Here is a 26,074-nt window from a genome sequence, read left to right on the forward strand (position 1 = left end):
ACAGGGGGTTTTATATGGGGTAGGACGGAGGAAGGGAATGATAGGCAAAGAGACCAATAAACCAAGAGTGAGAGAGATACGGAGCTATAACCATTGTAAAGGCAGATGAGAAGAGGAATGTAGAATATTATGAGTGTGTATCATCAATCAGACTTGGTAGCCAATCAGCATTAGGAAGAGAGGGAAGAAATGAGGGATGCACTTTAGGAATCTGAGGAGATGGGGGCCATCTTGGCACTGCCATGATTTCCATACTGAAAGGTCCAGGCAAGCAATCTGGCCAGGAATGATAGATGATTAAGTCGGTTTAAGTCCTATCTGGAACACATTGATGGTTAGGTCTTCTTAGGGAGCTAAGATAAGAAATGATAAAGGAAACTGCTCCATGGAACAGGACCTGTTCAGATGGAAAAAGGACTACGAATCTATTCTCTGTTACTCTTAGTCTTGGGGATCCTGTCTTAATACTATCCTTCTAAAATACTCAATCTGCCTAAAATGTGCAAAAAAAAGATGGGAGGTTTAAGTAATCATTAATAGGAATAAGTGATCATTGGTGGGATTTTAAGAAGAAAAATACCATTATAGCCCTGCAAATAATAAATTCTTCCTAATATTTTAAAGAGTTTGATGACAAGACCAGTGAGTTTATGGTCACTTTATGATGATCATAGCGAATTTAATGCAACAATTAGCACCCATCATGCTTAGTGTCAGTGAATTCTTAGAAGTTTTAGGAAGAGAGAAACAAATCTCTCGAGAGATATCTAAAAACTAAGACCTCAAGACCATTCCAAATGCCACCCAGTATTCTGGAAAGAGCTGCTGCACACCTGTCGTGCTGGTTCCAGGCAGAGCACATCTCCCTGCTCTCTGGGTGAGAGTTCTCAGAGGCTGAACAGAGGCACAACTGAAAGGCCGTGCACGCGTGAGAGCTTGTGCTCCAGAGCAAGAACTGCCTGCAGTTCAAGTTCAAGACTATACTAATGACACTACTTCAGAAAGTCACTTAGCTTTTCCAAGTGTGGCTTTTCTCATTACCAAGTTATGATAACTGTAGAAAGCCAGTAACATTGAGGCATTACATGAGATCACGCTAACATGGTTAGCACCTGAATGAACACTGAACACGCTCTTACTGCCAACTGACCTCAGGCCCAAAGCAGAATGCCGTTCTGACGGGCTCATCCATTCACATATTGACCTACTGCACACCGGGCACTGAAATTCTAAGAACACAGCCACTAAGAAAGTAAAGTCCTTCATTTCATGAATTTTGCCTTCTAATAAGGAAACAGACAATAAAAGAAGCAAGCCAGATTGTCTCAGGCAGTTGTAAATGCTATGAAAATTCAAAGTAAAATACATGGGCAGTGGAAATTCTAGACAAGGCAGGCAGGGTCTCTCTATAGAGATATATCTGACAAGAGACCCGAGTGGTGAGGGACCAGTCCTATGGACAAAAGAAACAGCAAACATAAAAATTCCAGATAAGTGCATATTGTTGAATGGATAAGTGGGTGCATTTCTCTTGGAGAATGAATCTCTGTATGATCTAAGAATCTCTATTGGAACATAATCTATTCCTTACAATTCTTACAAACACACCTGATCTATGTCATGAGTTCCTTGAGAAGTATCATGTCTTATATTCATACTCTTCACGAGTCACTCAATCAATAGAAGAGAATCAACTGCCAAGAAATTCTACCTGTCCTAACTATTGAATACTAAAGACCCTCAGGAATCCCTGTTCAAAATAAGTGCATCTAATAAATATTCCTGAAAAACTTCAGCTCATACTTACAGTAACTGGCCCTTCCTTGAAACTTAGAAAGCACACACTACCTGTCCTACAATTCCAGTCATAGGTTGTATTTCTTTTAAATTATTCCATAATTGTCTAATTCCTATTTCCCCTACTACTCTATTATGCCTTTGAGAAACATCCAAATTTAACTTGACTGCAATCTGCTTCGTCACCCTTCAAAGAGGCACACAACAGGAACTAAACGCCAGTTGCAATGTGTGCCTTTCATTGAAGCGTTCTGTCATCAGTTTAAGATTAATTCCTAAATGTCTTAATCACTAAGTCACCTTTACTCCTCAGAGAGTTTATTTCACATCCCCAATTAAGATCCATGCTAGATGTCAGAACTGGAAGAGCCTTAGTTTTGCTGAAAATGATCAACGTACTCTATTAAGTCAGGAAGGCCTTTGTAGATGTCTTCATCATCAATGCTTTCTTCTGTTGGAAAGGGCCTAGAAAAGGGGAAAAAATACAGGTGAGTGAGTAGCAACTAACTTGAACTTTTACCTCCCATTAAATATGAAAGCTTATCTGCTGCCAAAATAGTCACTGATCACATCTATTGATGTCCAGGGCTCCCCGCAGAGCGTCTGCTGAGCTGTTGTGACTGTGATTCCAGCAGAAGGCCAGTGACACCTGCTACCCCAAATCATCTGCTACAGTTGCAGCTGGCTGCCACAGACACATGTGCAGCTGAGCATACACAGATGTGCTTATCTCGTCCTCCCCTGCCACGCACCTGTAGGGTCACCCACAGGACCCACTGCAGTGTTCCATCCAGAGAAAAAGTGGCCATCCTTGTACCTTTGCTTTCAGCACTGTCTTTTTAATTATAAGATCTGATAGGACAATTTAGTAACTGCCATCCTTCCATAATTCCATTTATTAGTACAAATGAAAATTAATAAAAGACAAAAATACATCAGGTCCTTAATATGATTCTTAACCCTGACATATTTTTCCACTCAGACTTTACAGTATTTAAATAGTATGTTTTATTTTTATTTTTTGAACAAATGAGTCAACTGGACCTCAGATAGAATAGGGTACTGTCTCAATATCTTTGTTCCTGTTCCACAAAACACACAGACACACACACACACACATTGTCTCCTATTTCATCAGCTGGCTTATCTGCCTCATAATATTATATACTTTTTAATAAAAATATAATACTCCCAATGTATTCCCAACAAAGTCACATCATACTATTGTCATATGCTTTACTCTTTCTTCATAGCAAGGATGTTATATATTCCATAAATGAAGAACCAGCAAAATAATTAGAAATTTAAATATTTTTTAATAGTCATATTGAAAAAGTAGACTTTTACAATAGTATATTGATTAACTTAATACTTAGAACATTTAAGGAATCTAAGTTTTTCCCAAAAATCACATATATGACAAATTCAAAGTTTTGAACTGATTTTTTTAATAAATTTAGCCATGTATTATTGTACTTTTATGTCAATACTACTAAATCCATACTAGAAAATTGTAGCCCACTTTGGGAAATAAAGATAAGAAAAATTAAAAAGAAAAATACTGATACCTTTTCAGAATCAAAAATACATAAATACATGGAAAATGGATCATGTTTTTCAAAACATACTGCTTACACATACCAAAATATACACTGAGATTACAATATGCTTATGTGTCAGGAAGCAAAATAAGAAGCCCTGAAGAATTATCCAGGCTACAGGGCGTTGCTATAGAAAGCTGCCAAACTCATAGTCCATTGCTCTGAAAGGGACTTCAGAACACCTGCTTTGTGTCCACAAGCCGAGCTGTCTGACCTGTTCTAAGCAGTCCTGTACGATGTGCTTGGTTCCGCTCATTTAGGATGTGACTATGAGCTGGGTCACAAAAATCACAGAAGATTAGAAGCCAAGATGCAGCCTTACAGAACCGCATAATGGCTGGGTGCTGGAATAAGAAGCCCCGAAGGAAATAAGATAAACAAAACCTACTCCATTTCTATGTAGCTTGGCTGTGTTGCTACTGAACTGTTACAAAACAAATTTACTGATCAACCTAACTTAAGCATCTAGTACTGGAAACAGAAAAGACCTCAAACAACACATATATATTGCCATGTTTACCAACTGTAAAATATTGCTTTGCAAGATAACATAGTCTATTTACTTCCAAATTTATAATGTATGACCAAACCTTTAATATATATCCTGTATATATATATATATATATTACTTTATAGTTATCTGATTTTATTATTATTATTTAAAAGTCTGTGTTTGTTGGAAATACAAAAAAAAAATAAAATAAAACCAAAAACATACTGGTGACAGACACCAATGAAAGAAGAATGGTGTTTAGGCAATATATGTTATTGAACTCTATGAATTAATTTTTAGTTGCTCAAGACATTTCAAAGGTATATTTGGTACCTATATGCCACGTACTTGTCATGTGCGCCACACAGTCCCTAAATATGTTTCCAAACAGAAACCATTCAATATATAATCATTACACTGAGCTGAACGTGACAGATGAGACACAAAAAAGTGAGCTTACCTGATCCCTGTGGCCAATGCTATTGGTGTACGAGAAAGCCGTGATAATGTTTCTATAACCTGGGAAAAGAGGAAAGTATCTATTAGCTAGGCATTTGAGAGAGGATAACATTTTTCCTCCAACCAATAGTTTTCTAGTTCAATATTAACACTGGGAGGAGAAACAAAAATTTAGATGCTAGAGAATATAGAATGAGAGGAGCTCTGATTGAGGAGCATGAATACCTATCCTACACTTCATCTCCATGTTTAACTTCATGACTTAAAGCAGATTGCTAATTCACCTGAGCTGTAGTTTCCTGTCAGTGAAACAAAAGGACTTGGTGATCCCAAACAGCTGGTGTCTCTGCTTCTATAGATTCTGAAAGACCACAGAAAGCTGTGTTTACCAGCATAGCTCCTACTGGCCACAAGACACTTTTTAAGGTAATTACAATTTTTTGTTTGTTTGTTTGTTTTGGTACTGGGGATCAAACTCATGACCTTGCAACTGCTAGGCAGGCACTTATGCTGCTGAGCTAAATCCCCACCTGCACTATAAATAATAACACATCAGTCCCTAAGTAGTAGTAGTCACATTTTAAGGAGCCACAGTAGCCATTTATTGGGCTACACAGGTACCAAATATTTCCATCATCACAGCAGGTCTATTGAATCACACTAGTGTACAGCAAGGGGTTCAGAGCCCGGGCTCTTGAACCAGACCACATAAGTCTGAATCCTGGCCAGATAACTCTGAACCAACACAAGACTTCTCTGGGCTCCAGTTTCTTCACCCGGATAATATCTCTAATAACAGTAAATAAGCATTACACTATTGTAAGTTAAATAACACATATAAAGTACAGGGTAGCAATCCTTTATAATCACTATTTTAAGGAAATTGCCACTAGTTTTAGGGAAAAAAACTCATCAATTACTTCAATCTCTTTTAAAGATTCTGTATGAAAATGTTTGCTATCTCAATGTAAATTGCCCTGCTCCAGTTTTAGCATTAGTACTTAGCAATTTTATTCTTCCTTCAGTGTTTTGGGGTGTAATCTTTTTTATGTGAAAATAAAACAAAATTTCTAATAATAAGAGTATAAGAACAGCTAACACTATACCTAGGATCATCTTACTCTAAGACTTTAGTGAAGAAGTCAATGACTTAATAAAAACTAATTTTCTCATAAAATGTATTTTTGTGACAATGGATATAATTGGTCATTACTTTCAGAATTAAAGAAAACAAATTTAAAGAAGCTCTATCATCTACCACTAGGTCCATTAAGAATGAGAGGGAAATGTAGAAAGCTTTCTGCGTTAAGGTGTCCTTGATACAGAGAGATGCATAAAATTAAAATCTCCAGGCCTCTGTCGAAGCCACGCAAAAGTATTGATCACACCTGTACTCATCTCCTGCCTACTAGGGAGCCCGATATTACAGTGACCAGAAGCTCAGAGCTGGGGAGTGAGCACATTAGGAGCCCTGGCCCACACCTTCTACCTACACTTAATTTACCAGCCTCTGTAAAGTGCCATTAATAGCAGCTAGCTGCCTCTAAAGCTAAAGAATTAAGTAATGCCCATCAAAGGCTTTTTGATCAATGTGAGCTTTTGTTATAAAAATTACACAGAAATAACATTTATTACAGATAGAAACAATGTATTGCATTATATTTTAGAAAACTGAACAAACATTCTTAAGTGTCCTCACACTAGTAAAACTAAAGTATGTGAGGCTGTATGTGATAATCAGCTCCATCTGGCCACATACACATCCACAGAGAACTTGTATTTCAAAATGACATGCTCTACATGACAAATTTAAACAATTTTATTTCTCAATATGAAAAAAAAATTCATTTTTTAAGTTTAACTAATAAAAGTCAGAAGGAAGCAGAATTCTATAGAATGGTTCTAAGGGTTAAATGAATCAAAGGTCCTGGTGACCAGATAAGCTAAATTGTTGACCTCAAATTCAACATTCTAACACCAGCCTCCTGCTGTTACATGGGAAGAGGGTGTAACTGAAGACCTGTGTCAACCCCCTCCTGCTTTCTAAGCTACACATCTGATATTAAGGCAAGATATGCTCACTGATAAACTTGTTATCAATTAAATCCCCAAAATAAAGGTAAAGCAATTTTAGTGACTCCATAAACTCAGATCACAAATTAGCAAATAGTACAAATTCATTAAAGTAAACTAATTCAAAATAAAAATAATCATTTCCCAGAATCACAAAATTATGTATCATTGAGTGAAAAGTCTAACTTTTGAAAGATTCTGGAAAATGTTATGAGATAGGATTAAACCCTTGCACTAATTCTATTATTGAATTTTAGCATGCATTCTATCATTTCCTAGAAATGTTACAAACTTTCAAGGTAAAAATCTGCCCCTGATTCTCTTTCATGCTGTAATCTCCACACTGTCACTACTTAATAACAAGAAAAACAGTAATAACAGAACTATTGTCGTGTATATTATTATTGCTATTACTTAACAGCAATGTACTTATTTTCTATAAAATGAGGCATTTACAAAATGAAAATGCTTTTTCTGTCTCTCCTTTCAACCAAAAAGATCAGAATAACTAAAAACCTGTGTTCTGCCCATATAGGGCCCTAGATTGGGGGGGGGGGGGGGCCATGGCCACAGCTAAGTATTTTATATAAATGTCCACCAGGGGGAGCCAGAAGATAGTATATCAATATCACCTTGCCAAGTGTATTTCTAAATGCAAACATTTGTGAAAATCAAGCCAAAACTAACTCCCAGTATTTATTTAACAATGGTTATTTGTTACAATTATGTAATAGGAAAATAACAGACACCAAGAGGGATGGAAGCATAATGTGTAGTGTGTTTTAAAAGTGAATCTTCCTGAGTGCTATCACCTGGTTGTACGCCTTTTATTCATTAACTCTAAGTTTAGCCAAAGCAAATAAAGACTGTTGACATAATGCAGTGGTTTTAGAACAACGTGTATTTTATAAAAGCAGACTGAAGCCGGATTTAGAACAGACAAGTAACAAATTAATGCCAGATTTGCAAATTCTGTGTGTGGAGACTCTGCCCTGTCACTGCAAACATCCATTCAAAAACTTTTACAAAAGAAACCATTCCAAAGCTACAAAAAGATCATTTTCTCTTTAATATATTAATTTCTCATTTGTTGAAAATAAAAGGAAATTATGGACATCAACTCCCAGAAATGAAGCTGATTTAGTGAGACTATTCACAAGTTAATAAATTAATAATCAACGATACTAAACCCACATCACAGACTTTCTTTCACTGCCTCTCCCCCTTGCTAGGTAAGAAGACTGGGATTTATAAAGACATGAAGATCATTCTAGGTAACACAAATAGCAGATACTGTGTGAGCAAGGCTTCTCACACCTGCCTCAGAGGGAGACAGCAACAAAGGGTGACCCGGAAAGTTTAGGAAAGGAAACAACAAGGTCTTCACTCATTTTTGAAAGCTCACTCAGCAGAGAGGAGCACGACTGAGGTAGGAGGAGGTGGAGAGCAGACCGCGGGCTGGAGACAACTGTTTTCGTCATGGGCCAAGTGAGAACTGAGATGTGTGGACTGAGAGGGCAGCAGGTGAGAGTGCAGGCCTGGAACCCGTGGGAGCATCCCAGGGCACTGCGCACACCGACGAGCGAGGAGGAGGAAGCCATGATGGCCAGGGAGAGCTGCCGGAGGCCCACCTGGTGCTCCTGTTCTGTGACCCCTGCGGCTTATACACCCATCCTGAGCCCAGCAAGGTCATCCTCTCCAGGGAACCTTCCTGACCTTCTCCCTCTCCATACCGGGTCCGACGTGCCCCATAGAACCCTGGACATAACTGTCCTACCATCTTTATTTAAAATAAAACTTGACTTTTTAAAGTATTCCAAGACAAATTACATTTATTGTATCATACTGAAGTCAATAGTAACATACAAAAAATTGCCACTCTCCTACGTCTCCAACCTTCTGGCCAAAGGTAAGAAACTAGTGATTCTTACAAAAATGTTGCCATTTTCCTTCAACATTTTGCTGCAAAACCTGCAATTACCATCACTGCCAAACATCTTTTCAAGTACTGCCACAGGAAAGATTCTTAAAGATGATGACCACGAGTACAGGCATGGGTAGGCATGCCATGTTGCTTTCTAGAACCTGATGAGGCTAGAGATTCCTGAAGAGTGTACACAAACACACAAGGCGTTCTGTAATCTGTTCATCTGCCTGTCTTTCCAACAATGCAAAACGCTAAGGGCAGGGAAACCAAACTGCTTTCCATCAGTCAGTAAACAGCCAGGCAGGCTTAACACAAACATACTTGTTGCTAAACAGTTGAATGAGTAACATTTGCCTTGCAAAACAGTTGTAAGGAGCAGGCATACTATGTATCAAAACATGTAAAGGGCTGGGCCAAGTGAGAAAGAAATGAATAATCGAAGTAACCATTATGAAAATTAAACACGGGAAAGAGTTACCTATTTCCTCAAACTTAGAGCCAACTAAAGCCTATCAAACTTTTTCCTTCTAAGGATGACTTTTAGTTTGGGAATTCTATTTTTACCATCATCTTATTCTTTATCTTTGAAACTAATTAATACAGAATACAACATTTTACCATTATTAAATCTAACCATTTTTATCTAATCTGTTTATGAGCCTGCTGAAAAATTCCTACTCCTTATCTGACACATTCTAGCATTTTCACTGTAGTTTGTAACTAAAACACTCATCCATGTGGAAGCGGTGTTGCAGTTGCTTGTAGGGCCCTGAGTTAAGGAAACCACAACCATGAAGAATAGCCAGCCCTGCATGTTGGTACATACCTGTAATCCCAGCACTCAGGAGGCTAAGCACTTGGGAGGTTAAGTTTGAGAGTAGGACTCTGTTCCATTCTGTATGATAGTATCAAGTTTGAGGGTACAGGCAACTACTTTGAAGGCAATAAGATTCACTAAGATGCCCATTCTGGTTTGACTATTGTCTCCTTTGGAAGTCCTGTAATGTTTACAATGCCTAAATTTTATTGGTCTTGTTCTCTACTGTTTTGTTCAACTTTATAATATCTAATGAGATAGACAATTCTTTTTAAGGAAACAAGATACATTATGGTAACCATTGTTGATAACCTTGTACTCTGTTTTACATCATGTGCTATGTCTATCCTTGGTTTTGACTGACAGCTTTGTTTTGCCATATTTGACTTTATTCTCTCCCCCCCCAAAAAAAGTAATAAGAACTAAGGAGTAATAAAATCCAAAATGTGTAAATTTTGTTGTAAAAAAGACAGGGGAAAAAAAAAGAGCTCTAACGGATATAACAGCAAGTGTGTTTAGGGATGTTAAATAGCTGAGTATATTAATGTTTTTGGATCATTGAACACAGCTGTTTGCAGTCTCTCTGTTTGAATGTCCACTTTGTATTTTTTGATACTGTGATTTGAGCAAGTATTTCTAAGATGATAATATGTAATCTATTAACAGGTGATTTCTTACTGTTTTTTTTTTCTGTAGTTCTGTATTACGTGTACCCTTACACCGCTTTGTTTTGTTTTGTGTTTTTCTCTTTTTCCTTTTAAATAAAATTAAAAAAAAAAAAGAGAGAGTAGCCCAGGCTATTTAGTGAGTTCAAGGCCAGTCTGAACTACATAGTGATCCCCTGACTCAAAAATAAAAATAATAACCAGAAGGAATCCTGGGGACCAACATGCAGATCTACTGAGTTGCTAATTAATTACAGACATAATTTCTTGGCCTCTCTACTTTGAAGTTTTACCTCTTACTCTAGACCTTGACCTGAAGGAAAGTTAGCATGAAGATTCTTCAACAAGGAGCTGAGTCCCCGAGGAGCTCCTGGGTAAGTGACCTAAAAGAGAGATGGGGCCTGACAGGGCAATCACGTGGCTATAGGAACCCCAATTGTAAAATAAGCTCAGCATTTTCAGAAGGCATCCACAGCGTTGCAGCAGCCAGCATGACACTGTCTAGCAGCAGAGCCTGAAAAATCATGTTTTCAGCAGGCTCAAGTGAAATCCCTGAAGAATAGAAAAAAGTGGGGTCCAGAAGACATAAATGGAAGTGTGGCCTGGGAATCCTGGCCCGAGAAATTCAGAGAGAAGCCCAGGCCTGTAGAGCAGAGCAGGGCCACGGCCATCCAGAGGCAGCCCAGAGACCTGGTGCTGTGGTACCCAGAGCCCAGACACTACACTAGCTGCAAGGAAATCCAGTTCTAAACCGGAACAGGCGATGAGTTGCAGATTAACAATGTATTTCATTTTAAGTTTCCCAGGAAATCAACAGAATTTATTATTTTAGTTTGCTCTGCTAGTTTATTCTAGTTTCACCCAGGAAATTATCCTCTTAGGGTACGGTGAGCTTAGAGTCATTTTCAGCAACCTGTTTCAGTTTTCCTTACACCTTTGGCTGCTGCTTCCCACTAGGATGCTGTTGGAAACATCGCTGTGGCCACAGCAAAGCAGTCAGGTCAGATTAAATGAAACATTATTACTGTATCAAGCTCATAACCCATGGGGAATGAATTTCCCTTGTTCCCAAAAATAAGGTGTCTATAGTATAAACAGATCCAATTTCAATTTGTGCTGAGGTTGGTGACGATCATAAAACAAGAGCTCTCTTCAAAATTGAAAGCAGAGGGAACAAGAACTTCCTTCAGGAAAGTCCTATGCTGAACTGGCTAGGTGAGCAGATTCAGGAATCAGATTTTCTGGGTTCAAATCCCAGCTCTACCTCTCGCTGGAGAAGTGTGGGATGTGTTACGCTTTAATTCCCTCAGCTGTGAAATAATGGCAAAAGCTTCCTGTCACACAAGTTTATTGCAGATGTGAAATGGGTGATCCATGCACACCGCACACAGAAGACCATCTGAGACTTCTATCATCGTTTCTTAATGAAATCAGTCACCTGTGTTGTTGCCACTGCTGTTGTTATCATATGTAAACTAAGATCCCGTCTTTGCAAAGCCCTCTATTTCTTGCCTCAAGTGCTGGAATAGCTGCAAATTTGTCTCCAGGCCTCAAATCTCCCCCCTTTAAATCCAATCACTACCTGGACACCCCGCAGTTAATACGACATTTCTAAGCTGCTGATCTGACTACACCTCCATTACCATCACTCTGGCCTTAAAATTCTTACATGCTTTCCCTCGTGCAAAGCTGTTATTGCTTAGCATTCCACCCAAAGTCCTTATGATCTCACCCGGCCTCCTCCTGCAGCACCTGCCACGTCTAGCCATGCCCAGCCTCTTAGCACTCCTGACAGAAGTCAGAATCACGCTACAAATCCCAGCAGACACAGTACTACAATCTGCAGAGGTAGGTTCAAAATTAAACTTTCATTCTCAGGGGCGAGGAGGATAAAGCAAACTGGGACAGAAGTGTTAATTTTCTTACACCAAGTGACATATTGTAAGAAGCTTTTGCCTAGTCAATGTTTTCACCATGCCCTTGGTTTAACTACCACAGCAAAAGAATCCCATAATCCATCAGTGCAGAGTTAGCTGTTTGAAAGCATAGTATCTTTTAGTTGAAAATACTGCTCCTTCCAAATTTATATGGGTTTGTTAGAATGTACTGAGTAAATATAAATAGAGAAATGTTAAAGAATTTAGTTGTTTGTTCACACTATAAAAGAAACACTTTCATTTTGAAAATGTAATTATATTTGCAAATCATTCCCTGCCTTTAAGCAGGGAGTGTAGATACAAGCTATAAACATTATGTGGCAATTTTAACATGTTCAATAACAAAAACAGAAATTTAAATTGCAGGCCCTGTAGGCAAACACTGATTGCTCACAGAAGCATCACAGTAGTCACCCTAGCAGAGTGGCTGAGGCTACAGCATCAGTGTTCCCATCAGTTCACTGGGAAGCCACGGAGGCTGCTGCGAATCATTTTGAATGGGCATGTCCTATCTGTATCAAGCCAAAGTGGTTTTTGTGATCTGAAATAGACTGGAAGTTCTATGTGACTTAAGAACATGGAAATTTTAGTAAATGTTCAAAGCCACCCACAAATTACACAGATAGGACAAAGCTAACACACAATTTCCAAACTCAGCTCACTTTCAGTCACATAACTTTGCTGGCAAAGATCTCTGCTTCCTGTATGTTGCCCAAGGCCACTACCACTTTTAAACAATGAAATGCAGAGAGTCCCAGGAAGAAAAGGCAGTACAAGAATGATATAATGTCCAGTACAGAAGATGTCACTGATTAACAGCCTGCAGATGCTCCATCTTCGGTCCAGCCTCAGAAATTCTTATAGAATATTAAGCAGGAAGTATATGGAAGCAAGTCTCAGATTTCAAACCACCTAGTAAAAATTATGACTTTGCCTGCAGGATTAGGCGAATAAAATTACAGTCCTGAAAAGTCTCCGTTCTGGCTGGTTGGAACACTGATTACTTCATAATCTACTTGAGAGTACTCATTCGCATACCTATTTGAACAACTAAAATGCGGCTAAGTTAATTCATTATTATGCTAGACATGAAGTTTCTAGACCACAGCTAGTCCATAGAAATAGATAAGCCACACACATACTTGAAATTTTTAAGAAGCTTCTCACTAGAAAAATTTAAAGGCTAAATTAATTTTAAATCATATATTTCATTTAACTCAGTGCACTTAAAATATTATTCTAAGGCTGGGGATGTGGGTCAGTGGTAGAGCTCCTGCCTTGCATACATAAGGTCCTGGGTTCAATCAGCAGCACTACCAAAAAAAAAAAAAAAAATACCCTTAAAGTATCATTCTAACCATACAATCAACATAAAAATCAATATAGTTTTCTATAACAAATCTTCAGAATCTCACATGTAAATTATAGTTACAGCTCTCTTCCATACAAAAGAGCTATATTAGGTTAATGGAGGGCTTAAGGGACAGCACAGACCAGGACAAAATATGTCAGAGCACTCAGAGCATGATGGGAAATGAAAAAGATCCACAGTATCACAGTGACTGGCCAAAACCCTCATTTACAGAAGCAGGTAGTACCTCAAAGAGTGGCATGACACCCCAAAGAACCCACAGGTTAGCATGGTCAGTCACAGTGGGAGCTGACACTTCTAGCTGTCTGTATCCCTTGTCAGGGGAACCAGAAGGCTGAACAGACCCTGAAAGGAAGTGGCGAGCACTGGGGAAATAGGAAGCCACCCCTCTGCACAGGCTTTGCTCACCATTTCCCCACTATATATCAGTGTCAACCACTTGACGGTTCTCTCATTTAATCCAGTTGAACCAGCCAGCTCAGCTTTGTAGACACTACTAAACAAACAGGACATGCCCTAGGTCTCCAAAATCCTTGCAGACAAGCAAACAATCAACAAGACACAATTTACTCAAGCAATTACAGATAGTAAGAGTTATGGAGAAATGATAAACAATGCTATATAGGAGGGCACAAGATGGAATTTATCCAAGATTTCTGGGAAAGTTTCCCTAAGACAGGCACACATGAGTTGAGATCTGACTTTCTAACAGAGTGGTCAGGTCCTGCCTTCCAGCATTTTTCACACAAAACCATTCATGTTCTTCAGTGTCTAGTAACGCACATTCATTCCTTTTATTTCTAAGCATTAATTTTGTCTTATTCTTTCTTAGAAGCAGTGAAAGGCATTCAGTTCCAGAGATCAATAATCGCCACCAATGTTGCAGAGTAGTCTGCAGTGGTAAAAACGGACAGCCTCCCAACACACATCTTTTCCCTTGTACTTGGCTCCATTTATCAAACTTCACAAGTTACAGTAAAAATTTCCCATGTATTCTGAAATGGGTTAGGTTCACATTGCCACATTGAAGTTAGAGGCCCAGAGAATCTGACTACAGCGTATTCTAGTTTGTTTCCTGGGATAACTGTAGCACCAGGTCAACATATAGTTAAAAGGAAAACACACTAGTGGACTGGAGACCAGAAAAGAGCTCACCGCAAAAGCGCAGGTGACACTCTACACAGGCCAGCCCTGAAGTGCAGTCCTGTACAGGTACAGTCCTGTAGTGCAGAAGAGGAAAGATGTTCACCATTAGAATATCATCAGCCAGGAGGAGAAACACAATTCTGCACAAGTCATTTGCAGATACTCAAGACAAATTTCTTGGTCTGGACAAATACTGAAAACATTAGTGGAGCCTTGAAGAAACACATGCCCCACCATACTCAGACTCTACCTTTAAGAAATAAATATTATATGATGTGTGTTTGATATCAGAATTTTTTAGTTTCTTAGGTCATTCTAACAGGCAGCCAGGGTAAAAACCACAGGCTTAGACATAAAACAGCTCTTGGCATCCCTGAAACCAAACAAAATCAAGATTATTTTTTCATTCTTCAATTCAGCAAACAATTATTGATTGCCTAAACTTAGTGGGTCTTTAGGTCAGGGATATAGCTCAATACCCTAAGTGCCTGCCGGGCAAGTACAAGGTTCTGAGTTCTATTCCTAATAGAAAAAAAAATATAATAAAATTGGCAGGGGTCCTAGGTTAAGCACTTGGTTTTAATTTCATAAAACTTTAAATTATATTTTCATTTTAAAATAGAAACTTCTTTATGCAGCTCATGACTGTACTTTACCCTTTAATTATGACTTTATTTGTAGTGCTTCTTCATTCTGGAGAATCTTGGCTGTAAATTGAAAAATGTTAAATACCTCAAAATTTAACCACTTCTTCTTGTTCTAGCGAATCTTCTACCATGCCTTACACAGTGTGAACAACTAAAGCATCAAAACTCCTCTATTGGGCCAGGGATATGGCTCAGCGCTTCCTTGACAAGTGCAATGCCCTGAGCTCAATTCTTGATTACCCCCCAATCATCTATTATATTCACCAAGCCATTGGTTTCTTTTTTTAATGTTTTGAATTTAATTTAAAATTAAAGAGAAAAAAATAAAAACAAAGATACAGGATTTCAAAAACAAAGATAAGACAATGGTTAATATATTACATATATTTATCATCAAAGTAGTTACTAAAATTGCAAGACACAGGCATGCATAATTGATCAAACAATATAAGTACAAACCATTTTTAATGAACTAAATCAGTGGTATAATTATTTTAATTATATATATATATATATATATATACACACACACAATTCTTTTTCCTTTTTTCTTCCTCCCTCCTCTTTATCCTATTGTTAAAGTGTGTGTCGAATATCATTTCATGCTTTGCAAGAATATAAATCTGACTAGATGTTACATGAAAACTTTTCAGTGTTATAATAAAGTATTATGAAAATTCTGTAGTCATAGTCTAAAATCAATCACTTAATGGTACAATTCAAATTCATATGAAAACACAAATGCCATGTTAACTTCTTTTATGTTTTAATCTGACCAAGAAACAGCAGGTAATAAAGACACTACTATTTGTGAAAGTAGACCAATACTATATAGTAGTGCTAGTTGCTTAGAGAAAACTATGAATAAATTTGATTTATAGCATCTAGGTACAAATACATGTATAATAAAATGCCAAAGGAAGAGTTCTAGGATCATTAGTTAACTTAAAATTATACATTTTATGAGTTCAAAACACAGGGGATTAGTGCTTAGCTAGGGAAAATAGTTATATGTAAAATCTTGTGCTATTTGAATACAAGAGAAGCAGTTAACAGGACCCACTTAGAAATGAATGTTGTTCAAAGCTTGAGAGTCCACCAGTTTGTGCTGATTCTTCTGGTAGGCAGTTAAATAGATTATAAAGAAACACAATATTCTACTGTCTTCAAGGGTATTTCTCATTGGCAATGTGAATATTTGTATATATTTAAAATCCATCTCACCCAAAGGTAAAGCAGTGGTAGTAAATAATTGAGGGCTATCATGCACATGCATACACATATACACACATAATGCAAACCTCTATTCTCGGCATTTCACAGACATTATTAAATGCCCAAGACAATTTTATAAGCAAAATAATTGTTGTAGACGGGGGTTGAGAGGAGAACAATTAGAATCAGGACACAGAATTTATAGTATTATTTTACGATGGTCACCCAGAGTTAAACACAAGAAAGTGCAGGAAATCTGTCTACAATACTAAAGACTCAGAATATTCATCCAAGGGTCTGGATCCCACAGCAATGTCCTGCATGAGTCCAGATGAAGATCTGGAGCCCATGACAATGCCTCCCACAAGTCCAACTGGAGATGTAGAGGCCACAAGAAGGACTCACGCCAGTCTGTTTTACAGATCTGTGCTGGAAGGCTCAAAGGTCAGCAGTGGAAGCTACAAAATCCATGCCAGCAGGGTGAAGGAGCTGTGCTGGTAGGTTGAGGGTTCTACCTTGGGTCACACTCAAAACAAGGACCAGGGCTGCCCTGAAAAACACCACAGCCATCCTCAGCGACACAGAGGTCCAGAGCTCCTCCAACGATAAGAACAGTCAAGTACATGCCAGAAAGCCAGCATGACAAGTTTCTCCTGGAGATTAAACAGCACACATATTCCTCTTTGAAGCCAGGAAGTAATGCTCAATGTAAGGACCAGAGCTCCCTCAAAGGGAACTACATCCCCTCTCACCAACAAGGTCCTGAGTTCCTCCAATGACAGTGGTCGAACTCACACTGGGGAAGCTAGTCATGAGGAGCTCCTCCAGGAGACCCAATGGCTTGAAACAGCAACATTTAGGAGAGCCCACAATGCCCTTCTTCTCCACGTCTCTATTTATGCTGGCAACTTTCCTCAGGTGGGCCAACTGTACTCAACACCATGTTGATTTAATTCAGCTGGTGTTAAGTTGACCACCAGTTTTTAATTCATAACAATAATATTTTTCTCATTTTAGAAATAAACTGAGGAAGAGTGAGCTTAAGAAACTTAATGATGGTTAGAGATGGTGAATGGTAAAGCCAGCATGATCTGACCCAGATGATCTGACCCAAAATGTGTAACTGTGAAAATCAAAACTGTACAATTAGTGCTACATACATTGAAGAGCCAGAAGGGACTATGGGAACTCAAAGAGAGCGTATCTGTGCTCTATTCCACCCCAGTTTTGTAGCTACCCTAACTGCTTCTCCCATTTGAAACATTACATATCTGTTTATTATCTGTCTATCTGGAACAGAGTATAAGGCCCATGACAGCAGGGAATCTATCATCCTCACTCTACACAGCATCCCACCATTTCCATGGCATCTACTACATCTCTGATGGCAGATAAATGATCAGTTACCATAGCCAAAAAGAGACTGACTGAGTGGCATACATGATGGGAGCAAATACTTGAGGTGAGGACCTTGGGTCTGGAATAAGAGGGTGAAATGGGGTGGAGAGAAAGGTTAAAAAAAGAAAGCTCAAATGCCAGGCTAAGGAATCTAGACACTATTTTTTTTAAATTACAGGAGCCAATAAAGTTTTCTGAGCTAGAGAATGAATTATAAGCAACAGCATATTAAGAACATTGATCTGGCGGCTGCATAAAACAGTTCAAAGCAACAAGCCTGAACGTAGGAAGCCATTTTTAAAAAGCCTAGTTCCGAATGACCAGGAAATGAACTTGGGAGATGGTAAAGGTAACAGATACAACAAGAAATGAAAAAGGCGTTAATTCATTTGTGTCTTGAGTGTACTGTGCCATACGTGGGCCAGTACTAGTAAAATAGGATTTTTATGAAAATTAGAATCACACGAAGTTTGCTGCTTTATTTTATAACTGATTTAATCAGTATTTTGAAATTCCCTTGCATTTTGACTTATAAGTGAATATTAACTTCTCTTATTAATTTAATTCATTTAGAAATCCCTTCCTTTTTTGTCATTCCAAGTCTTTGCTGATTTTCCCTTCAGGAGTAGCTTTCATTGTGTTACGCATGTAGTTATTTTTTAAACAGTGTGATACTAGCTGTGGCTTTAAAACATCTGTGCCCTTTAATCCTGCAGGGATTTTTACCTTAAGAACTCTGGAAGATTTTTTTTTCTGGATCTTGGGTATTTTGTAATAAGCAAGAAGTGCATTTTAGTCATTAGCCCTCTGAGAATGTGTGCTTAATCCAGGATAATCTCAATTTCCTTTAGGGTCTGAGTATTTACCAAGAACAGGTACAGAGAAAATAATCCTCTCAAAAGATAGAGAAAAGTAGCTCAGCCCGTAGGGTCAAAGCATTCCAGAGAGCGAGGGCAGGACACTGTGCTGTACTTGGTTGGGAAAAATTACTCCACTTTTTTTTTCTTACAGTTTTTGTTTGATATTTGATTCATTTTAACCTTGAAACAAATCTTTCTCCTAGAAGAACAAGTTAACTTTATTCATATGACAAAGGAGGGGAGTCATTATAGAGCAAAATTCTTTCACTAGAGTTATTTAGGAGCTTCTACCTCCTTCAGAAAGTGCCATGAAATATATTATTTTTTCATGAATTTCAGAAGACAGAGTGGACATCTAACTCACATGCCTAGCAATCAGACAGGGAATGCCTTTACCTGCCAGACCAATCTGCCCCTGGCAGTCTCCAGGAACTGAGAAAATCCCCTAAATTAGAAATTATTTGTACCCAGATGAAATTACTATGATAACATGCCTAAAATATTTAGTAAACTATATATTTTAAATCTTTACCACTACATCATCTTAGATATATCCATCAGTCATATAAAAATTCTTATGGCATATAAGTAGTAAAATTCCTTGGACATGGCGAACTAGAGAAAAGTTTTTGTTCTATGGTACAGGCAGGCCTAATATTATTGTTTCTGTTTTGATACCATTATGTATTTTCCTTTAATTATTATGCGCTTTAATCATTCTTTGAAAAATGAGCACTCTATCAAAATATGATATGTTTGGGGAGTATCTGGATGATCTTTCAAGATTATTTCTTTAGATTGCTACTATATTGCAGTCCGAATTAAGAGGGGGTGCTATGGAAGCCCACACTCCATCCAATTTTAAACATTTGTGTAAGGTGTGAATTTCTCAATGCTATAGAAAAGAGAATGTCAGAGCTGATGTGAAGAGATCTGGTTTAAGCAGCATATTTTGATACTGATTATTTTTCTAGAGAGATATTTTGAGTTGTATGTTTCAAAACATCTGAAAAGGTCAGGTCAAAAAAACTGTGCTTCTTAGGAAGTAAGAAACTAAAAGATATTCTCAACCCCATCAAGTTCCTGAATCTCACTGATAATTTTCACTTCATTCCTAACTTCCATCCACAAAATCCTAATTTTCAGAGTTCAGAAAGGGGTAAAAGCGCAATAGTAGGGTAACTGATCATTTGAATCACAGCAAAGCAGACAGGAAATTCCAGTGTTATTTTTTAAGCCATATGAAAAGGTCCTAGATACCAACAGTATATCAAAGTGGCTCTGATAAAATGGTTTTGCCAATATGATTGCCGCAAAACATCATGCAATCAGCACAATGCCAAGGCTCTTGAAGGGGATGAAAAGGTGAAGAAATGAAGACAAGCTACAGAAGCTGGGATCAGCAGGTCCTCTGCTGGAAAAAAAGAACTGCTCAATGATTGCAGTGTGTTTATTTATACACACAGCGTTTGATGTCAAGTGAAACCCTTTTGCCTAACAACTAACTCGCTTCTCACACCCCACATTCGGGGGGCTGGAACACCCATTCCTCGTGGGTGCTCCATGCCCTTGGCTCTGCATGTGGAGATGATCTCCAGCTCAGCCACTCCCTACACAGCAGTGTCTTTGATCCTGGTTATGATCTTGTGTCACCATGAGACAATGGCCAGGTCTTGTTATATCTTGTGGTTCCCAAGTTCTCTAAAATTATGACATCTAGATAGATCTTATTAGTCACTTTCTGTTGCCATAATAAAATATCAGAAGTTAGGTATTTATTTTAAAAAAAAGGTGTAGCTAGGTGTACAGTGACATATGTCTATAGGTCCAACTACTCAGGAGGCTAGGATGGGAGGATCACATGAGTCCTTGAGTCTGATACCAGCCTGGGCAACAGTGATAGGAGACAAGGAGGGAGAGAAGGAGAGAGGTAGCCGGCTCAGTTTGGGAGACTGAAAGTCCAAGATCAATGTTATGGATTGTGCTTACCTGTTCCCCTAAAGCCTCACACAGTCATAGAGATGGCTGAATCTAGCACTGGGACTGGGGGTGCCAGTGCTGCCCCCACCCAGAGGCAGGTAGCCAGCATACAATATAAAGGAGAGAATGAGGTGTGCTTTCCCCTTTTGCTCTTGTGGCTTCTGATATCTGCCACAGCTGCCACGAACTGTTTTCCCTTAGCTATGCCACCCTGCCTCAGAAGCAGCCGAGTAGGGACTAAAACCTCCAAAACTGTAAGCTAAAAAAAAGTTTCCTTTCTTAATTTTGGGCACCAGGTATTTTGTCTCAGCAAGGAGAGAAATAACCAAGACAATCAGGGAGCCCATTGGTTCAGTCTCAGGTGAATTCAGTCCCTTAGCTGCATCACAACATGATGGAGAAGTGGAAAAACAAACAGGCCAAGCATGTTGGGTAGCCTCACTTTATAACAATCCAATCTCTGCAAACCAAACTTACTCCATGCATCCACTATTAATTTCTTCTAAAGGCAGTGACCCAATTACCTTACATGAGACCCCACATTTTAGAAGTTCTACCACTTCCTCCTCACTACACTAAAGACCACGATTCCAGCACATGAACAGTTAGGGGGACAAATCATATCCTTACCACTGCCAATCTCTAACTCCAACTGTACCCAACTAAACCACTCCACTAATTCATAACAATGAGCCAAGGATGACACAGTCTTGCCTGTTGATATTCTATTAGAAATCACTTCTTTCAGAAAGAATACAGTCATTTTGGGCCAATGTGCTTGAGTGCCCTTATATATTCATATTCTATAATTTGACAAGATTATTGATTTTACTTAAAAACTAAGAGAAAGGCTATATATAATTTACCCTAAAATGCATAAGTATTAAACCTCTTTAATATTTAACGGCCATGATCTTTTAAACATCAACCCCTTTAGAAAGTGTTTGAACCTATTTTTGACCTAAAGAAGGGTCAAGTATTTATAAAAGAGCACCTTTTATCTATGGGTATATGTAAACAGAAAGCCTTACAAAATAAATTTCTAAGAATCATCGAAGGATCTATAATTTTTATAGCAGACTGACAAGTGAAGTTCAAAAAATGGACATACATATTTGTAAGCAAATAAAATATATCTATACAGATTTACCATACAAGGACCTTTTTGTATAACTGCATACTGATTAAAACCTATGCCATCAACATATTTGAATCATTTTTTACCTTCTCATATATTCAACTTAACTTTTTTTTTGTTCTGATGAGTAAAACATTTTTTAAATAAGTGAAAATTACTTTTATATTCAACAATTTAACTTTCTTCTTTTGGCTCTGATGAGTAAAATATTTTTTAAATAAGTGAAAATTACTTTTATAGAAATAGGTGATTTCGTGCAAGAATGATAATTACTGAAATTTGCAAAAAGGTACTAATACTGTGGTTACTACTAGCTATCTGTCTTCAGTGCTGTGTGTCAGAAACTCTACATGAACCTCTCATGGAAGAATTTGGCCAATTTCACATGGGTAGAAGACTGAGTATCATAAAATTACCTAACTAGCTTTAATGGTCAGTAGAATCTATAACCAAGTAACCTTAGCTATCCAGAATTTGTTCAACATTTTCAACTGTGGAGAAGTTACAATTTCATTAAGGTGTTCATTTTGTCTTTCAATTAAATATTTATTTAGCATATGCCATAAATTCTTTGTATCAGGAATGAAAAGGAGCATTGAGATGCAGTTCTTTTCCTCCAGGAAATCCCAATACTGTGGAAAAGTGAAAGATATTTAAATGAACTACTGTAATCAAATGAAAAGTACTATGAATAAATTATTCACAAAGCTCAAAAAGAGTACAAAAGGATTCAGCCCAACTGGATTTCCAGGTCAGCGGAAGTTTTCCAGTGAGTTATGTTGACATAAATTTTTAAAGGGTGACCACTGAGATACAGAGATAATAGCTGACAGTGGTGTTCTAGCAACAGAGACATAAAAAGAACAGCACTTTCAAAAACTTACGTTTAGCCTTGATAGTCTTTAGATTGAGGTAAAAGTTGGTACACAATATATGAATATATACATTAGCTTTTTAAAAATTGTATTTTTATTTATAGCAGCTGTCCTAAGTCTGTATCTGTATTAGTTAGCTTTCCCATTGCTGGACAAAATACCTGATGTCCACAACTTAAAGAGGAGAGATTTGTGTGGCTCATAGTTTCAGGGAACTCAGTCTATGGCCAGCCAGCTCCATGGCAGAAACACCATGATGAAAGTGCCTGGCAAAGCCAAGCTGCTGAGTTCGTGGTGGTCAAGGATCAGAACAGGGAAATAATGCCGGAGAAGAGCTCAGGAACTAGATACAGTGTCTAAGCTCACACCTCCGGAGTCACTCAGAAGTGTGCTTCACTAATCCCCTGAGCAGTTCCTAAGACAATCAAGGCGACAATGAATGTGAAATCACATTTCATCTGCAGTGATCTTGATACTCAAACACATTTCTTTAACACACACATAAATCACCACTACAGACAACAAGGTAATAATTCCATGTTACATAGGGTAACTGTCTTAGGTACAAATAAAAATGCGGTCTCAATAGTTACAGAACTACTTTAAAATCCAAGCCTAAGAGACTTAAGGTACTCTTTATTTGTGAACCCCCTTAAAATTTTTAAAAGGTGTCTATTTCTAACACATAATGGTACTGGATAAACATGCCCATTCCAAAATGGAGAAACAGGGATAGAAAAAAATCAGACGAAAGCAAAACCAAAGTCCAGTAGGGCAAATATTAAGTCCTATAGTTCCATGTCCAGCCTCCAGGGCACATGATGGTGAGACGACGGTTCCACAGAGCTGAGGTGGTACCAGCCCTAAGCTTTGCAAGTTGTGTGGCCTCTTTCCCACCGCACCCAGCTCGGCTCTACTTTCCACCTGCAGTTTCCATCTTCTTGCACTGAGAAGCTACAGGACCTTCTGGCTCTCCACTGTGCAGATACCCAGTGTGGACTATACCACCTCTGATTCCATAAATCCATGTAATAAATCCCTTGCATAATTTCACACATATTTATACTTAAACCACATACATATCTTTCCTGTTCCACTAGACAGCTTTAACCGATATATTACTAGAAGACTTGTTAAAGCACTGATTGCTAGGCAACACCTTCAGAGTTTCCAATACAGTTCCGCTAAGAATTTGCATTTCTAGCAAAGGTTCCATACCACTGATGCTGCCGGTTCAGAGACTACACTTTGAGACCCACTGCATAGAGAGACAAGCAACGGGAAGATTACAACGGCAGTTTTAAAAATGTATTCACTTTCAGCCTGCTGCTTTCCCCTGAATTTTAATCTCACTGTATGAATGTCCACTTTATATGCTTTAATTTTACAATTTGGATAACTGGTTCTAAGATGACAATATGTAACCTATTAACTAGTGATTTCTTACTGTATATTTTTTTCTTGAAATTCTGTATTACTTGTACCCTTTTACTGCTTTGTTTTTTAATTTCCTTTCTTTTTTCTCTTTAAATAAAAAATATGAAAAGTAACTATGTACTGCACATAGGTTTAGTTGATGTAAATAATCCTGTAGAAGGAACACAAGCCTGGCAAAGGAAAATTCTAAGGAGGCTGGATTCAGCACTCATCTCATGCATTTCTGAGCATCTGCTCTAGTTCCACCTTCTCAAAAGTAAGTTGCTCAAGAAGGTCTCTTGCCTTCCCACTGCTCTGCAGAGGTAGAAAGTTCTACAGGAAAAGGAAAGATACTCTCAGACCTGACCGCTGCCCGGGGGCTCCAGCGCCCAAGCCTCCCCTCCCAATTTGGAGCCCAGTGCTTCCAATAAACAGGATATTCAAAAAGAGCATGCAACAACAAGCTCACTAGGAAATGAAACTGTTGCAGAATTTCATTTCTGTTTCTATCTTTAATATTTCTATATTTTTGAAAACTTTATGAATAGGTATACACAAATTCTTATTCAGAAAAAGATTTTTTCATGTAAAAATACTTTTAGAAACAGAAATAGTTTTCAAACATTTTCCTCGCTGCTCTGTGGAACCAGTCCTTGGTTTAAACAAAATATTATCAGAAGCCAACACTTCAAAGAGATGAAAGCAGAGCTGAACAGGAAAAAGTGGTCATGTAGAGAGGTGAGAAATATAAAAAAGTTTTTTTAGGCAACAAGATCTTTATTGTTTCCCAAAATAATCAGAGTACTTTGGGAAAGTACTCTTCATTTAGCTATGTAAGTTCTGAATTTTATTTGTGAATTATTTCATATGTGTAGGTCAATATACTCACTGCCATTTATTGAAAAATTCAAGTGATTGTGAGAAATTTCCAATTCAAAATCAGTTTTCATTATTATGTTTTGTATCAAACCATCAAAACAGAAATAAAGATGTCAGATTCTGCCAAACTGAGAAATACATGAGAGGTAATGTAAAAATAACTTTCAAAGTTCTCCATTTAATTTGCCTGTAGTGAAATTTGTTAGACTGGTAACTAAACTATATGTAAACCAAGCCACAAAAGGTTGGACACAGTTTTCTGACATAAATATACATAACATGTAAATTAACATAGTAAATTACTTGCCATGCAAAATGACCTCTTACTATCTTCTAGCTTTGAGGAAGCACACTTTGAAATATTTGGCATAATTTCCCTTGGGTGAAAATATCAATGTTTCTGATGTGACTCCTAAATAATAAATACAGCAAACAAGTCCAAATACTTGCATAATTTTTGTCTATAAATGAGGGTTCACTCTAACACGGTTAGTACAAACCTGACACAACCACAAATGTCATGAAGCAGGGTGGATTTTCCTTTCTAGTGTTGCCAAAAAAGAACTGCTTTAAATCCACCGAAACTTTTGGTTTCTAGGTGTCAAAAATCATTTCAAATCAAGGTACATTTCCAAGAAAGATTTTTTATTTTCAGTGAAAATGCTGCTATTTTCTTCTTGATCTTTCCTCAAACGCTTTATTTTAACTATGCAGATATTTGAAAAGTGAAAAGACACTACTGTCATTTTCTCTCCACTGCAGTTACACTTGTTGTTTAGAACCTAACTGTGCTGCTTCAACTGTGACTAATCGCTATCGTAAAAGACAATCTGATTTATCCTGTCCTTTCAAAAACTGAATCACAGCTTTTAGACATTCATGAGATTAGGTATGTAGCGACAATTTGATTTTACATAATACCTCAGCCTCTCCAAAGAAATAAGCCAGCAGGGACAGGAGGGTATGATGCTCCAGGACCCCTCTGTGCTCAGAACATTGTGCACAGTGGCACATGCGTACTAGGAAGCTCCCGAGAAGGGCGCCCCCTGGTGTGTATCATGTACAACCAGCATGATAGCCTAGGCCCACGGGGCCTCGGCATGCCCCTGCCTCCTAAATCAGACTAAACTCTACAACCACTTGAGACCAAAATGATACTAGCAATCCAATTCTATCTTTTTTTTTTAATAGATTACACAATATCATCTTAGAGATAGTTGCTCAAGTCACAGTATCAAAGCATACAAAGTGGACATTCAAACAGTGAGACTACAAACAGTTGTGTTCAATGATCCAACCAAAAACATTAATATGGTCATCTATTTAACACCCTAAACACACCTGCAGTTGTATCCTTTAGAGCACTTTTTCCCCTCTCT

The 26,074-nt window shown here is 38.0% G+C and overlaps 1 protein-coding gene across 2 annotated transcripts in view; it reads right to left on the reverse strand.

The window, feature by feature from the left end:
* Vav3 (vav guanine nucleotide exchange factor 3) overlaps positions 1–26,074 on the reverse strand; it is a 364,771-nt gene that overhangs the window by 192,816 nt on the left and 145,881 nt on the right. For both annotated transcript variants that reach the window (XM_063255201.1, XM_063255206.1), the window contains exons 3-4: positions 4,352–4,410; positions 2,197–2,262 (exon numbers count right to left, since the gene is read on the reverse strand). In XM_063255201.1, coding sequence (XP_063111271.1) covers positions 2,197–2,262; positions 4,352–4,410 — 125 coding nt within the window. The remainder of the gene's footprint in view (positions 1–2,196; positions 2,263–4,351; positions 4,411–26,074) is intronic.

Source organism: Cavia porcellus, unplaced genomic scaffold, assembly GCF_034190915.1.
Source record: "Cavia porcellus strain 051 isolate PalLab524CR breed Dunkin Hartley unplaced genomic scaffold, mCavPor4.1 scaffold_1, whole genome shotgun sequence".
NCBI classification, from domain to species: domain Eukaryota; kingdom Metazoa; phylum Chordata; class Mammalia; order Rodentia; family Caviidae; genus Cavia; species Cavia porcellus.